General features: G+C 42.2%; 1 protein-coding gene across 4 annotated transcripts in view; it reads right to left on the reverse strand.

The window, feature by feature from the left end:
* The window catches only part of RAD54B (RAD54 homolog B (S. cerevisiae)), a 62,529-nt gene that overhangs the window by 44,237 nt on the left and 640 nt on the right, over positions 1-17,652 (reverse strand). For 2 of the 4 annotated variants that reach the window (XM_015282911.4, XM_040675462.2), the window contains exons 1-3: positions 17,490-17,536; positions 15,297-15,451; positions 14,450-14,624 (exon numbers count right to left, since the gene is read on the reverse strand). In XM_015282911.4, the coding sequence (XP_015138397.2) occupies positions 14,450-14,624; positions 15,297-15,434 (313 nt within the window). In that variant the 5' untranslated portion in view covers positions 15,435-15,451; positions 17,490-17,536. 4 annotated transcript variants of the gene reach the window in all.

A 17,652-nucleotide genomic window follows, 5' to 3' on the forward strand; every position in this document is an offset into this window, starting at 1 on the left:
CGCCATTCAGGCCGCGGCGGCTGCGAAATGGCATGAGCTAACTCTTGGGCTACATGCAATAAAGGTTACATTCAATCACGACAGATTTACTGAGTGCACTGCGGCGCGTGGATACCGGCACCAAGAAACAGTCTGCTTTTATGATAATACTTCTGGGCGTTCTGTCGGGGTAAAAATCTGATTGTTATTAATGAGATGCGTGGGCATTTCTCATGGTTGCTCAGAAGTCCATCACCTTAAGCCAGGCCTTTGCACAAAAACGCACGCCGGGCTTTCCATTTCTGTGGTCAAAACTAAATGAATAAAGCAGAGAAAAAGGAAGAAAGACCCACACGTAAGAGGAAAGGTGCTCGTGAAACCCCAGAGCAAGTCTGAAAAATGTCATTGAGAGAGTCCAGAGGGTGGAAACAAACACAATCTGAGATAGCGGCAACAGCCTCTCAAGCTTAACGTGTTCAGCCTTGAAAACAAGGGAGCCTGGAAGGGGGGTGAGGGCAAGAGGAGCCTAATTATAGTCTGAAATATCTGAAGGCCAGGAAGATCTGGGTATAAACTTGCTTGCTCTAAGGGGGAGAAAACCCAAAGCAGATGCAAGACGCGTTCAAAATAAAGAGCCTTCAATTAAACAAAGGGAGACTTCAGCCGCTAAAGATCCTCCAGCAGGTAGAAGGAGAAGCGTGTTTGGAACGACTGCTCACACCTCGCCCGACCCACCCCGTGTCTGCGACCGGCCCGCTTTGCTGGCACTGCTTTCATGCCAACATCAAATGGAGCATTTTATAGTCTGAAGCCCATTTCAGCAGACTTTGAGGAACAAAATACTTGTGTGGTTAGAAGCGCTGTATGAACAGCAGTACTTTTAAGCTCCTAATCCTTCCTTATTTCCCCACGCTTTGCTCTTTACTACAGCGAAGAGTTGGATGCTGGTGGTTATTATTTTGTTTTATTGCACTTGGTTGCCCTTTAGTACGTACAAGAAATAAAAACCAAAATGGATTATGCCTTAGGAACTTCAGGCTGCTGGCAGTGCTGGAATCCAGGAGTCACAAGAGAGCCCACACTGCGCCCTCATATGTTGGAGCAGCTGCGCACTGCCCAATCTCATGACTTTTAGTGACAAAAGAAAACAGTGCTAGGTTGTGTGATTAAAGGCTCCTCCCCATATACACAGAGCAGCACAGATAACCAGCATCGGACAGAGGGACCCCCAGTAACCAGAGCAAAAAGAGCAGAGCTCTTGGTCTGGCTGTTGCCATGTTATCACAGAAGCGCAAGCAGCACGAGGGCTCAGGAGTGGGGCCATGACAGGGAGCTGATGAGAGAAGCTCTCTAGATCACCTTGCAGACAGGGGAGATGGGGTTGTGACTGCCCACTGGGACATGGGACTCATTACGAGCTGCCAGAAGGAGTATTTTAGGATTGCACAAGGCTTAGTACAGGATATTTAAAGGAAGAACCAAGGGCAAAAAAAAGTGAGGGATGAAAGTGTTTGGGGAAGGAAAAAGCACGAGCAAATACTGGGGAAATGGGATAAGAGGGGCCCAGATGCAGGAGTGATTCAGACTCGGTACAGTACTCCAGCCATGCCCTGGGCCCGGTTGCTGCTGTTTGTCCTCACTTCTTATTAAACTGCATTTGTAACTGTTTTCCTGGGTGAGAGGAATCCTTACTCTGTGCATTCAAGTGTGCATGAAAACGCATCCAGGAACTGGAGCTGGACCACGGGTCACAGGGACCCAGGTGCACAGGGTGCCAGCGAGCAGAGGTCAGAACCCATGCACGTTGCCTTGGTACATGTCTGTGCATTATCCCTGACAAGCACTGAGCCAGAGTAGCCAGCAAGTAGGGTAAGAATCTTGGGAGCCATGAACAGGAGTAGCTTTGAGTCTGGCCAGATGCTGGAGAGAGCAGAGAGGCTGTGGGCTGGCTACTGGGAAGGTCATAAATCAGAGCAGCTGCCAGAGAGACCACTCTGTTCGTGTCTGTGGGGGTGAGGCAGCTGGGAAACCAGGCATGCAGAAGAGTATGCATCTAGAACCTGTCATAGGGGGGATCCATCCTTTCATCATGGTCAGCCACAGAAGGGAAAGGATAAGGCGTCTGATGCTGCTGCTGCCTGTGCAAGGGCTGTGTTTTCTGTGCAGCTGGCCATATATGTAGTGTAGTGCATGCACGTGCCTGTGTGCCTCCTGGGAACGACTACATACCCCCTCACTGTGGGCTGGAACCAGCCGCAAGGAGCCGCAGCGGCCCCTCTTGTGCCAGGCTGCCAGGTGTGGCAACTCCAAGCACAGAACCCTCTAAACTTGGTTACTTACCAGCTGACAGCTTAACACTCACCAACCTTCCACACTAATGCCATTACCACAGAACACCACCACAACGCTTTCTTCCGAGCGAGTGCCTGAAGGAATCAGTCTGAATTACTTACTGTTCTGCAGGAGTGTAAAATAACCCTTGTAAAAATGAAGCTGCCAAACAAGGTTTTTTTCCTCTTTCTTTTGTTTGGGGGGGGGAGGAGAGGGTTGTTTTTTTGGTGTTTTTTGTTTGTTGTTTTGGGATTATTTTTGGTAGCTCTGCTCATCAGCCTACGGTCACATCAGTATTTGGGTGAGAAATCACAAATCACAGAAGGTGAGAGGGCTGCCTATTAACGTGACATTCAGACTTCTTGGAGCCCCGAAAGGTGTAGTTTCAAGGCAATTACAAACAAAAAGCAAAGTTGCCACAGTCCACCCTTCATCCTATACCATCCACCAACACGCACACGTATTACACAACAGAGTGCACACAGCCAGTTCAGGGAGATGATGCAGCTAAAGACTGATCATTTTATTTTATTTTTCTGCCAGGCATACAGCTTAATATTTGGCTTAACATAAACGTGGGACATTGCCAAAAGTGGAATTTCTTTCTTTTTCCAGCCCTGTCATGTTTCTGCCCCTTCCCTGGGCTGATATGAGCACTCACAAAGCACTGGTTTGTTTGTATTTGTTTGATTCTTTTAAACAAATCATATTCTTCCCAATGTTAACGTTAGAACTCTTGGTTTTCAAGTGGATGCAAACTTCATATTTGGAAATTCATGAAGAATGGGAGCTGCGAGATTAGATTATTCAAGAGCTGAGCAACAGCCCATTGCTAACTTAAAATAGTTGGGAAATAAAACTACAGGTAGCATAAATATGGGTTTGCAGCAGAAAAGTCTAGAATAAATACCAAAAAAAGACACAAATAGTGCTTTCTGGGGAGCCCTCAAGAGATGAATGAATCACAGATTGAAGTAGCTGGGGATTAAAGGAGCCAAACTACTATGAAATGAATTGTTGAAAAAGTTCAACGGATCCAAATTGTAGAAGCCAAGTGACAGGTGTGGATCGTGACCAATAATTGCATCAAGTGGACCATTTCACTTTAGACATATATGAGACAGAAAATGCTATAAAGGATAATTTCTTAAACTAGAGGGAGAAAAGGGAGGGAAAGGATCCTTTGCCAAATAGAACTGAGGGAGAATACCTCCATTATATTCTTTTCAGGCTTTCTGATCTCTATGAAGTACACAATTAAAACACACACAAAAAATTACATGACTAAGGAGAAGATCCCAAAAAGAACATCATGAAAGATGAAGTTTAGAGCAGACCTGAATGCGGTGTATTACACTGGATTAAGACATTCAGGCAGGGACCTTTTAGTGCAAGAAATACCAGATCAGCAGATAAATGACTACTGAACTCTGTGAGGGGAGTCCCAAAGTAGGTCTAAAAGATGTCGGTTTTTCTTTTGTTTAACACCGTATAGGCAAAGTAGCTCTGGAATACTGGGTTTGGCATTTGTAGGCACCCAGAAGCCCAGGAATCTTAAAAACAAGAGAACGATGGCAAGATTTGATCCAAAGACGAAGTGAAACTCTGATACCCCTGTGCTTATTAGAAACTGTAAGAGGATTCAGCAGCTAAGTAAGACGGGTTGTGTTACACATCGCTGAATATACTGGGGTATACTGGCAGCAAAAATATTTGGCAAGCATCGAGGCAGTTGCTCACTTGTGCAAATGAACTTGGCAGCTGCATAAGATGACTTGAGAGTGTCTGTGGGTAGTAAGGGCTGCAAAAGTTCCATTAGGTCATCCTACAGTCTTCTTTACTGACATGACAGCAAGATGGTGCCAAGTCATTCCATCGGTCTTAAGAGTGCGCTGCAGCAAAGGGTGGGTGAGAAAGTTTTCAGCTCCAAAGGTCTCCCATTGTGACAGCTGTTTCATGGATAATCTCCAAAATTAAGACTTGCAGGCATTATTCATTATGGAGGGCTAAGAACGACAAAGTTTTGAGAGCTAAAAAATGCAAGAAGACTTTACCTGGAAATTACTGTGCTTACGCAGACTCTCCCCAGAGTTTCTTCAATGATTTTTAGAACAATTAAATTGTGTTGCAGATAGCTTTCTAATTTCAAACAATTTTATTCTTGTCTTTTTCAATTTTCACAACATTTTCACCATCGACTTTGCACTTACTTGTTCCTATCCTGGCTGTACCAGAAGCCCCAGGATCACCCCTTTTCCTTCTCCTTGCAATAATATTTCTAAATATCTCCAAAACTGCCCTTCATTTGGGAGATGAAGGGCAAGGTTGGAAGAGAAGAACAAAGGGAAGCTGTAAGTCTTTTTTCTGCATCTATTCTTGTCATCACCATCTACCACGTATCAACTCCTAGCATCTAGCAGATCTTGCAGCTCCCAGGTACATGCATTCAGGACAAGTCCTGAAAACCCAGAAGTTGGCCAAGCAGTTATTACCTTTACACTGCTCTCTTGAAATTAGCTTGAATCATGTATGGGCTACTGCAGAGCTTTTACATCACGTAAAATTGCAAGCGTAAAAGCTAACTGTGCTTTCATTCCCTCTGCTGATGCTAGGTGTTGCCCCATGAAATGGGAAATACTCAGATGAGACAATCACACTGGCTTCTCCAAGCCAAATTTTAAAGAATTCATCTCAGTATGGCATTCCAGCCCACACATTCACATCTGTAACCATCCTTCAGTGGAAGTTTAACTTGAAGTTACAGGACTATATATTATAATGAAGTGACTACGTAGCTACTAATAGCACCGTAAATAAGCTCTTCACTTTATAAGTAAGAGGAAGGAACAGCATCATTCTTTACCAACTCAGAAGTGCCTCCAGGTGTTAATACACACTTGCATTTTCTCTTTTTCAGGAAGCTTTTTCATGACTGACCAGAAACAAGCAGCTGAGAAATACAGAAAGATTTAGAATTATGATTTTTTTTTTTAGGACATTTTGCTTAAGTTCTTAAATTCCCATTTGCAAGGCAGACTCTAGAGAAGCCAAGTTTCTGCAATTCTTCCGTCTTTTGGAGATCATTCTTTTAAATACTAACCTCAGAGCACTCCTCTACTCACTATTCCCAGCATTCAACATAGGGGCAGCTTTCTCTATCCTTCTGATTTGCTCAGAGTGGCAGTTTTGAGGACTAGAGATAATTGTCTAACCACTATCACGTTGATTTTAGGAAAGTCGTATTGCGATAATGCTTCTATTTCAGGGGGAGACTTAAGGCCCAAAGCTGGGATCGAACTCTGGCCATGCTGGCATAGCAACAGAGGGCATCCAAACAGTGAGCACAGCTACAGAAGGATACGAAGGAATCCAGGCAAAGTCTGTAATAATACGCATTATAGCTCAAAAACACCTTCCATTTCACTTGAGTAAGGCCTTTGTCCTTTCATCTGATACCTACACTCTCTCCCATCTTCCCTTAAATCCAAATTTGTATCTTATCTAATGGGGACAGGAGGATGCTGGAGAGAAACACTTTCTGAAAGGTGAGAGTAGAAATGAAAAAGATCCAAGAAATTTAGGACAGCCATGAATCTCTTCTTTTGCCTATCTTCACTCCTTACACACAAAAAAGCTTGATAATAAATTTTGATAAAGAAGAAGTTAAGAAGAAACCATATGGACAGCTTTCCTCAGAATGAATGGAGAAACTGATAGAATCTTTACTGCTAAATCCAAACTTAAAAATAGTCTCTAGGCAGAGTATCTCTTAAGTTCCTTATTTCAAAAGTTACACCACTAAATCAATGTTTTTTTCTATATATTTCATATATTTGCATGCAATTCCCATGGAGCTAAATCATAACAAATACGTTGGCATACTACGTTCATTTTCAAGACCTATTCCCACCCTGGAAAAGTTTCCTTTATCTCTGCCATTTCAATGTGAGATCTCTGTATCTTTATAAAAAAAAAAGAGAACTTAGGTCTTTTTTTTCCCTTGTTTACAAATTTTTAATTTTCAGTATCTTAAAACATTGAAAAAAAAAGGGAAAAATGAATGAATGATGGTTGTCTACATGTAGCACAGCTCTCTTCAATAGGGTATCTATCACTATACAAAAACAAAGAAAGTAGCAGTTGCTGTCGCAAAGAAGCTGATGCTGTTCAGTTTAATAGTTAAGTTGTTACCGAAATACTTTCACGTTAATCCTTCCAACTGTTTGGAAATTGTTTGATATCATCTATCTAGTAAAGCCTTGATAGTCTTTATTTTCTCCCCATCTAATAGCCTTCTGATTTCTAGTTTCCTTTCTCTCTCCTTCATTATCTCCACTGGTTCAAACGCATACATTAGAGCACACGTAGCTAGGACACAAGAAAAGTATATTTCACTGTCAATTCGCTGCCCTTTTCACAAATGTGTGAATATCCTGGTTATGTCATCTATCATTACATAAAGCCTAGTTATTCACATGACAGCTAGATACGATCATATCAAGTTATAAATTATGTCGTACTAACTGTGGAAAGATCAGACGAGAATTGCACAAGTCTGGGTTTGTTTTACAGCAGCCCATTATATTGCATTGCACATGGCTGCCCCATCCAGGAAAGCAGCTTTGCACTTGCTCAACGTTACATGATACGTTGCTTTTGGTGGTGGAGCTGGCCTGGTTTCCTTCCATCCATCTCACACATGGTGGTTTACCTCTGCAACTACAGCACACCTTACTGCTCGACTGGTGGACAGTCCAAATTCAAGGTAAGTGACACTGGTTAGGGAGGAGAACTTCTTCAACAGGCCAGTGTATCACATCAGCATACCATACTCTTTTCCTTGTGTTCAGCCTATGGAATGACTCTTAAGTTATTTGATTACAGCTACAATTCAGTAGTAGTTTCTCCCCAGAGGACTTTAAAACTGAAGAAGTGAGGGAAGTCATGGCTACTGCATTTGGTGCTTCTTAGCACAGAAACAGAAGCCCTTCAATACAGGGTTCTGTTCTGGCCACTACCATAAAGCAGTGAGGAATGTAGAAGAGCAAGGGGGGAGGGACTCACTGAAGAGTCATGAAAACAAGCCAGGGCTATACCAGTTTTATTCAGAGCTGTTTGCAGTAACTCAATGGGCATAGAACCTAATTTGTAGCTTGTGGGAATATTCTGATTTTGAGTAGATGGAGGTGTTGTCACCAGGTGTTACTTAAGCTCTCAGAGCTTTGGGAACCTCCTTCCAGTTGGTCTTGATCCTTATGGGTCCCTTCCAACTCAGGATATTCCGATTCTATAATGCCAGACCAGGCTGCAAGAGTAAAGAATATCCCAACTTCTTTCTTTCCTTTCTCTTAAATTCTAGGAATTTTGAATACTAAGATTACAGTAAGAAAGTTGTTGGGCTAAAACATTGCTTCCTGCTTTGCTACCATACCATCTGAATGTGTAACTGAAAGCAGTGCATGACCATAGCAAAAGGTTCTCCTCTGGGGAGCCCTGAGCATACATAATTAACTGGGGAAGTGCCAAAGAAGGTCAGATGCCCACAGCAGAGTAGAGGACATTGTCTCACATCACAACAAGAAGAGCAAGCAAAACGTGTCACTGTGAGGAGATGCCACAGGTCCAACACTGCAGCCCAGCAGACACAAATCATCTAGAATTAAACCACAGAATCCTCAGCAAAAAGCCTGCCTGCAAAATGTTCATTGCTGAATAGTGAGGTACTGGGCCAATAGGTAACAATCTGTATGGATACCTATCATGGCTCATGCATAAATGAACATTTCTGGAACAGCATCACATCACGAGACACAAACAATTTCCTCTCCTATAATATAACATCAATCTAATGTTCTTAATCAATCCCCAGGTACAGGTGACACCTATGCAGAACAGAAACTATCTTGAACTCAGCAAGAGCTGGCCTCATCACTACTACAGACTGTCTATCACACTGTGGGGAGAAGCAGTTTATTTTATACAATGGAGAACGAGCAAAATGATATCACTGTGAATACAAGATGGTAACAAAACTTAAAAACAAAATCTAACGAGAGCAATGTGGTGATGAATTATTTCAAGTGAGGCATCCACTAACATCGTAGCTGTACTAAGGCATACTTAGTTGTTATTAGAAGCTACAGATGTTTATGCAGTGTCTTTTACCCCAAGAGTTAACTGCTTTACCAACTGTTTATAAAAACATTTGAGGGGCCCACTGCACTGCAGCTATACATGCAGCTCCACCACTAATATAGACAGATGGTAAAAATACCTGACTGGAATATCTTTTCCAGTTCAATCTGTAAAGTGCAATAATGGAAATGAAGGAAGCAGTAGAAATTACAATTAAATTACAATTACAATGTTTTAAAATGCTGATGGAGACGAACAATCCTATTATGAAAATAAAATTCACTTAAATGAGGAAAGAGTTTAAACGTTATAGGCCAACATACTCAGTAGGCATTAATATTCTGGGGCAGTTGGAAAATGCATTCAAAACTGTATGCAAATAATAAATACGGTTAATATTATAAGCATGAAAAATATTCAAGAACATTCTGTCATCGGAGAGCGAACACTTTAATCTTGTTCTGATATACAGTTACAATCTGTCTGCACTGTTAGTTCAAAGGTAATATTTGAATATGACTTCTGACAAAATTTCTCTTCGGAGCATTAACAGATGTTAGAGATGGATGAAAGACAAGGTACTCCTCAGACAAAAGCAGAACAAGAGGTGGGTTGTAACAGAGCAACAGGCTCTTTATGCAGCTTTTCTGTTCACCCACATCAGGTTCAAACAATGGATTCTCAATGCAACTTGAATGTCATGTCCAAGCACACAGGTGAAAGAGCTGTTTGTACGCTACATAGCAAAGCCAGAGGGAAAACAAGACAGCATTCTCCTAGATTAAAAAGTCCAACAGAAAGTAAACTGAAAACCCAGATAAAAAGCATAAATTTGATTCATTACATATATAAATATGTATGTAGACACATGCATGAAATGTTGCATTGAACAAGGTAGCGCAGGTGAGAACCTCAGTTGTGGCCAGTCCCCCTTACTAGCAATATATGTGCGTTGATCATCTTGTAGAGTAGAAGTCCAAAAACTTAATCCAGAATACTGAGACACTGAGGAGTTCAGTAGAGTTCAGAGATTTGTCTGCCTGTGGATACTGCAATCACAAACTATTTGTCTTGTAATTGCTTACAGGACCCCAGAAAGTAATGAGGACAAGTAGAAGCCAAGGAATGTTAAGAGCCACAATAACATTCTTCCAGACGTATAATTTTCAATTTCTGCTATATATTTTTGAAATGGTAAAATAATCTTCATTTTTAAAGAGCATACAGACTTATCCAACTGAATTCTTTGCAGGCATATGAGAGAAATAAATTGCCTCCTCCCACCACATCTGTTGGCAGTGTCAAATAGTAACATAAAGTAAAAAAGAAAGGTACCAAAGTGATTGCTACACTGTTTGCCTCATGGGAGAGAAAAAAATAGTGATTCATAAAACTGTAATAAAGTTTATTTCCTTACATTGATATTTACAAAGAAGCATCATTTTTCAGTATTCAGAACTCATCATAAACATGGTTAGCTGCTTGTTGAACACCAGAAGACTGCATCTGAAATATCTTCAAATCCAAACCCTGATAACACTAAAATGGCCTCAAGTTGTGCCAGGAAAGGTTCAGGCTGGATACTTGGAATAATTTCTTCTCCAAAAGAGTGGTCAGGTGCTGGAATGGGCTGCCCAGAGAGGGGGTGGAGTCACCATCCCTGAAGGTGTTCAAGAAACGTTTAGATGTTGTGCTGAGGGGCATGGCTTACTGGGAATTACTGGTGATAGGTGGACAGCTGGACTGGATGATCTGGGAGGTCTTTTCCAACCTTGGTGATTCTATTATTCTATTTGAAAACTTTCTTAAAATTGGCAGGTTTCACTCTACAAAAGTTGATACCATTTTATTAAAACTTCTTTAGAGGCTTTTATCTCATCTCATAGAAGTTTAGATTCCTTTTCATTAGTGCAATATTAGGATAGAAGAGAATAAGCCTGGAAAAGCAAGTATTTTTAAGCCAGATATGCTATAATTTTTAGATGGATGTTATCTAATCAACACCAGGATAGTGACACGGCGTGTCAGATAAGTTTCACTGAAAGAATGTGCAGCATTTTCAGGGCTGGGTGAACAGAAATGAGCAATGAACAGTGCAGTTGTCCAGCTGTCCACAGGTGTTTCATAAGAATTTCAGTGGAAGCTGGGCTATTCATTTACACATTCCACTGCTGCACTAGAAACCCAAACACTGCAGCTTTCAGTGTGATATAAAGTTAACAAACAGCTTATTGTCTGTGTTAAACACTATTAAGACAGTAAACCAAAATAATGCCTACACAGACTTTTTAAATCTTGAAATTATCTTAATGTCCCTTTAAGAGAGAAGCCTTTTTTGACTGAAGATATTATTCCATTACAATAGTAATAATAAACAAATACCAACTCTGGCTTTCACAACTGCTTTCCATTACTTTTGAATTTCATACCAGGAACAGTTTTGTCAAAACAATTTAGTTTCACACTACAAAAGGGGTTATAGTTCACACAGTCTACAGAATGGCTAGATCGGCTGTAATGAATAGCAGATAAAAGTAACGTAAGTGGCAGAAGCTGTCTTGGAGAATCTAAGTTATTAAGAAACTGTTTAAGATTTAATGAAGCCTCAATGCAAGACTGGTTCCACAGTGCAGCATTTGTACCAGCAGTGAGTCTGATGACCATAACCAACATTTACTGGTGATATCCCTTTTTTTCTTTTTTTTTTCTGAGCTTTACAAAGACCTGCAGGATGTCTGTTCTACAGACACTGAAAGGCTCTGGCACAAAATGGTTTGTTTGGTACCTCAAGCAGCGCAGCATCAACAGAAACAGGTCACTCAGTCACACAACTTATTCCTTTTACTCAGGTAATCACAGACACCCCTACCAGCTGTCCCTGGAATAAATGATACTGAAAAAGCATTTCGTATCTTTTCCACTTCATGATTTTTTTTTGTTGGGAAGATTTCTTCCTCTGAGGCCACAGGAAGATTATTTTGGAAATAAATCCATTGATCATCCTTCAAGTGCACTGTTAGAATCAGCGGACAAATTTTTGCAGCTGTATCTGCAGGGAAGAGGATCAGTCAAACAACTTGCCCTATATGCACTGAAAATTTTCTGCAATCGTGGACATCATAGAGCTGGAAGTTACAGCACGCTGCAGATAAACACAAAACCCATAGAACCAGAGGGACTTAAGGCATAAAAGACTGGTAAACATTCTCACATTCGCTCTGCAAAACAGAGCACTCTGAGTCATGCAACATAATTATGGCAGCGTCTCCTCAGGGCTATCGCATGTGACCAATCGACATCATTTTCTGAGGGTTAAATCCAACAAGAAGAGTCAATTGGAGTCAACAAAGTTGTTGCCTACTTGGGTACAGAACTTTTAAGATGTCAGAAAGAGCGTAAGGGGATTGCACAAGACATTATTAAGAGGGAAAAAAACAAGATAGGCAAAAGGGGAGGATGAAAGTGGTTCAGGTGGTTCACCACAAGCTGTCTCGTCTTATGAAACTAGATTTTAAAATATTTCCTGGGTGAAGGGACTCTTATTATGTGTGCATAAATGCACATGGAATTATACATGCTAGAAACGGGGGCTGGACCACACACAAGTACTCAGGCCCCTCTGACCTGAAGTGCCACCAACCGGCAAACCCACATATATTGCCTGGTTATGCCAGTGTGTGATCACTAGCAAACATCCAACTGGACTAGCTGATAAATAGGAAACTAGGTTGGAGTGCCAGGTTTTGGAGCAGCCATGAATCTGGGCCAGATTATGCAGAGACCAGAGGGTCTGCAAGCTGACTCCTGGAGGGACCAGAAAGTATAAATGAGTTTCCTGGAAAGAGCAGGATATCTGAGGGGAGTGACTACCAGTTGGCTGGCCACTACTAAGTCTGGACTACGTACCAGAGTGTCATGTTGATATGTATGCATCTGTTGTGAACAAGGCAGCTGGCAGACCAGGAGATACAGCAGCCAGGTTACTAAGTAGATCAGATGTCTGAGGCGATGTCCTGGAGGGATGTGTAGTGTGTTTGCCTATATGAGTGCAGGTCTGAGAACCAGCAACACGACTGATGCCTTTGTGGTTCACATGCCCAGGTAGACACAGGGCAGTTCAAGGGTGGGAGGGAAAGGATTGTGTAGAACTACCCTAATTATCAGAGTAATTAGTTATGAAAACAGTGAATTAACTGCAAGACAGATGTTAAGATGCATGAGCTGTCTCCAAGGGGAGTGATTTTTATCCATCAATGCAAGTAATCCAGGTAAAGCACAATGCTTCTCAGATGAATTTGGCAGCAGAGCAAGCACACCTGCATTCATGCAATGTGAAACATCCCTGCACATCTGTGATCATGGCACATGAAGAGTAGAGAAAGAATATACTCAATTCCGTGGAGTCAACCAAGTCCATCAAAGTGCATTTACTACACTGCAGACACTTCACCAACTTTGCAGTGCTTGCTACCTAGCTTTTGAGACGAATCACAGAATCACAGAATGGCCTGCATTGAAAAGGACCACAATGATCATCCAGTTTCAACCCCCCTGCTATGTGCAGGGTCACCAACCACCAGACCAGGCTGCCCAGAGCCACATCCAGCCTGGCCTTGAATGTTCCCAGGGATGGGGCATCCACAACCTCCTTAGGCAACCTGTTCCAGTGCATCACCACCCTCTGTGGAGTGAAAAACTTCCTCCTAATATCCAACCTAAACCTCCCCTGTCTCAGTTTAAGACCATTCCCCCTTGTCCTATCACTATCCACCCTGGTAAACAGCCGTTCCCCCTCCTGTTTATATGCTCCCTTCAAGTACTGGAAGGCCACAATGAGGACTCCTCAGAGCCTTCTCTTCTCTAAGCTAAACAAGCCCAGTTCCCTCAACCTTTCCTCATAGGAGAGGTGCTCCAGCCCTCTGATCATCTTAGTGGCCCTCCTCTGAACCCGCTCCAAGAGCTCCACATCCTTCCTGTACTGGGGGCCCCAGGTCTGGACGCAGTACTCCAGATGGGGCCTCACAAGAGCCGAGTAGAGGGGCACAATCACCTCCCTCTCCCTGCTGGCCACCCCTTTTTTAAAGGCAGCCCAGAACACAGTTGGCTTTCCAGGCTGCTGGCTGGCACAATGCTGGCTCATGTCTAGCTTCTCATCTACCAGGACCCCCAAATCCTTCTTCACAGGGCTGCTCTCAAGGAGATCTTCCTCCAGTTTGTATAAATACCTGGGATTGCCCCGACCCAAGTGTAGCACCCTGCACTTGGCCTTATTAAACCTCATTAGGTTTTCATGGACCCACTTCTCCAGCCTGTCCAGGTCACTCTGGATGGCTTCCCTTCCTTCCAACGTATCGACTGCACCGCTCAGCTTGGTCTCATCTGCAAATTTGCTGAGGGTGCACTCGATGCCATCATCTGTGTCATTGATAAAGATGTTGAATATTCATTACCAGGGTTAAAAATATTCAGGAATATTCATTACCAGGGTTAAAAAATTAATGAATGGTACACATGAGTGAGCACAGCCTGTCCTAGTTATATGAGAGTTAATAACACATGCTTGAACCCGAACGGCCACCAGAGACACTGTCATCAGATCAAATCTTACACTGAAGGAGCTCTCATGGATTCTGAAAAATGTGAATCCATTCAGTATCATTTGTGTTCTCTGCACGCGGCCAACAAAGTATCCTTTTTATGATATTACTGTCGATAAGAGCAAGTTAACTGTAAGCACGCTTATGGATGACATATCTGAATAGCAGCACTACCAATTAACTGGCTTGTAAAATATCAGGTTTTTCTTTTCCATTTAAGAGAATCGTTAAATGCTTGTTGCTGTTACACTCTGCCCAGCAGAACAACTCAGTCCAGCAGAACAACAAATAATGCTCCCACTGCACAAGACATCAGTATTTCATAAAAGTTCAGTAAGCAGCATACCAGTCATAAGCTTTTAAATTGTCACACAACTCACAGCAGTAAGTAGGAAAGTGCATCTTACCTGCTTTGGGTGCACTCTGTGTTTTCATTTCCAACTTGCTGCACTTACTAGTGCTGTTCCATGCTTTTGTAGACTTTACTTTTCCAGATGACTCAACAGACTGTGTAAAATTTTCACTCTGATTCTCACTGAACATTTCAGAAAACAGTGAAGCGTTTCCATGTTTTTCACCTATCTGTAAAAGAGAAAGAAGTTCAGGATAGCAGCTCCTTCAGGCAGTTGAAGTGAAACAGAAAAGAGAGCAACAAGAGTAGTTTGATAATGAGGAATACGTGTCTATCTACACAGATATATACATTCCTACACAAATATATACACTCCCATTTTCAGAACAGTAAGTGCATGATCACAAAACCTAACACCATTCATGCAAGTAGGCCGTGAGCTGCATTTAATAAAAGTTTCCAAAGATAAAATTAATAAAAATTCTGGAGCTTTTTTTGGTCAATAGTATAGGCTTCAGAGAAAGTTCCTTGCAGCAAAACTGCAACTCACCGTATTGGAATTTAATTAATAAATGTCTCGTTTTCTAAACCACATTTGCCAAAGCATTACCAACCACTGAACTCAACACAGCCCAGGCCAATACACCTCAGCTGCATTAAGAGTTTGGGCTCAGTACTGATTCCCATTATTTATTTCAAAATTATTTTTCTGTGTACACTTCACAGAGTGAAAGCAACCTACCCAAGATGCAAGATCGAATTTAGCAAGAGCAAAATTATCAAAGTCTATTCTAAAAGTATTGATGATCTAAACGGGGACTGTATGTGGTAAGCCCAGATGCTGCCTTTTATTAACAATACTACAGGAACAACTGTCATTTTTAGCACATTCTTCATTTTACCTCCTTTAATTTCACGTCTTGGTCCGTTTCCTCGGTTTCAATCTTGGGACAAAGTGCATTACTTTTTCCTGGTGGTATAAACCTTGGCTTTTTGGCTACATTTCCTAGCACTTGACTTGGAGCTGCCGATCGCCTCATATTTAGTTCGTACCACTCTGGAAGGAACAAAGCAGGTTAAAAAAACGTAGTCAGAAAAGAAGATTTCTATCTTCAGATACAGAAATACGGCCATAACGAAAAATAAAGGAGTCTTTTAAAAAAGCTGACAAATAAACAAAGCAACTTATGTGGCATAAAATATTTTCAAATGACATTTTTTATTCAGAAGCATAGCAACTTATGAATAACTAAAAGAACTGCAATGTTTTAAGTACTAAGAAAGACTACTGCAATTTCTGCAGCTTTTTTATTTCATTTGGAGAGCAAATAATGCAGTTCTCAAGGGCAAGAAATGCTCTGGAGATGAACAATGTAGGGCTTCTTATCAAACTTTCAAGTTGTTCTGAGCATAGATTGGTATAAAAGAACCAACTACTCCAAACACTTAAGACATCATTTTGAAAATCCTAATATTAGTAAAACAATGAATGCTGAAGTTCCTATCCAGGAGTAACGTTTTGCATTCAACAATCAATTATATTGGGAATTCTGACACACAGTAAAGGATTAGAATTCAGCTTAAATTCTCTCCCCATATTACGTTCAACTGAAGAGTGGAAGGAACGTACTGTAGGTTTTTCCTCAAAATGCAAGACCATTATTCCTCTAACCAAGCTCAGACAAAACTAAACACGCACCAAAGTTAATATGGCAAAGGATGCTTGCAACCATCGCAATAAAAAGTTCCAATCTTAATATTTAAATTAGTAGGAAAAAAAACAAAACAAAACAAAATCTAACAGAGGACCCAGTTGCTCAAATGACAAAGACAGCGGTACAGAAATGTATGGAACATACTTTGGTTTAATTCTCCATTCATGCATTGATTATTTTAATTGATTCTCTCCCACCTTCGATTATTAGGTAAGAATACCCCATTAAAGCCATTGCAGACCCAAATACCTCTATCACCCTGAAAGCACATTTGCATCCTGTTCCAAGAGGCACTGTGTTCCTGCACTTTAAATTTTACACTGCTGTGCACTCCAGTGGTGTATCAGGGCACAGCAACCTTTCTTTCCAAGATTTGCACACAGCCAGCAACGGAGCACTACTGAAACGCTTTGCAGACATTAGACACAGCTGATGGTACTCCTTTATATCCAAGACATGCAGACACTGACAGTGCTGCTGTCTTCTCTATACAATGAACCATGACACATACATGATGCTGTTAGCAGACATAAACCATGACGGCAAGGTGGACTGCTGGGTCTTTTCTGTAGGATCAAGGTAGGTATGGCTCCATCAAGGGATACTTCCACATTCCAGCTACTTCCACCAAACATTAAATATGCTCTTTCCAGTGAGACAGCCACCACTGAGCCATCCTGCAGCTGCTGCGCCGTTACGGATGGCTCCAGGGAAGCTGCAGGAGGTAATGAGAGAAGCTCTTCTCCTGCCTTGTGAGCCACCTGGCCAGACCAGAGTAAGCATCCCGTGAAACCACAGCCTGCAACGTCTCATCGCTGCAGCTGCCTCTGCAAGCACTGAATTCACCAGCACGTTTCTCCTTAAAGACACCTTAACATCTGCATTAAAATGAAAGACGTATGCAAGAGATATTTCAAAATCTGATGTTTTCAACTCAGCACTGTACCCTGAGTCATAACAGAAACTGTAACACCGTTTCTGTTAAGTTTGAGCCCAAACTTAACTCTCCTCAACACCTGAAGAGAGATTCCAGGCGTTGGTCAGAAATCACTTGGAATGAGCAGTAACTGTAAGAGTCTGGAGCAGGCACAAAGAGCAACACAATCCACAGTGCTGTCAACCCAAGGCTTTTCATCATCATAGAATGGCCTGGGCTGAAAAGGACCACAGTGATCACCTCGTTTCAACCCCCCTGCGACGTGCAAGGTCGCCAACCACCAGACCAGGCTGCCCAGGCTACTCACAGTTGTAAGTCAAATAACTAATTAAGGAGGTCTGGCTTACGGAAGAGGCATAAAAGAGACCCAAAAAGGCACCTGACAGAGGAAACTTATCGGCGAGGAATTGTATTAGGTCAGGCCGCGCCATCCCCACCCTTACCTCAACAACCGCGCTCGCGCCGCTCAATTGTCCCGCCGCCCGCTCCCGTCAGCCCGCCTGCAGCTGCGCATGCGCCCCACTCCCCGCCTAGCGCGCATGCTCCGAGTCCGTACCCGAGGGGGTACCTCGATTGCGCGTGCCCGACACGAGCCTGCCGAGAGAT

The sequence above is a fragment of the Gallus gallus genome, chromosome 2 (genome assembly GCF_016699485.2).
Source record: "Gallus gallus isolate bGalGal1 chromosome 2, bGalGal1.mat.broiler.GRCg7b, whole genome shotgun sequence".
Taxonomy (NCBI): Eukaryota; Metazoa; Chordata; class Aves; order Galliformes; family Phasianidae; genus Gallus; species Gallus gallus.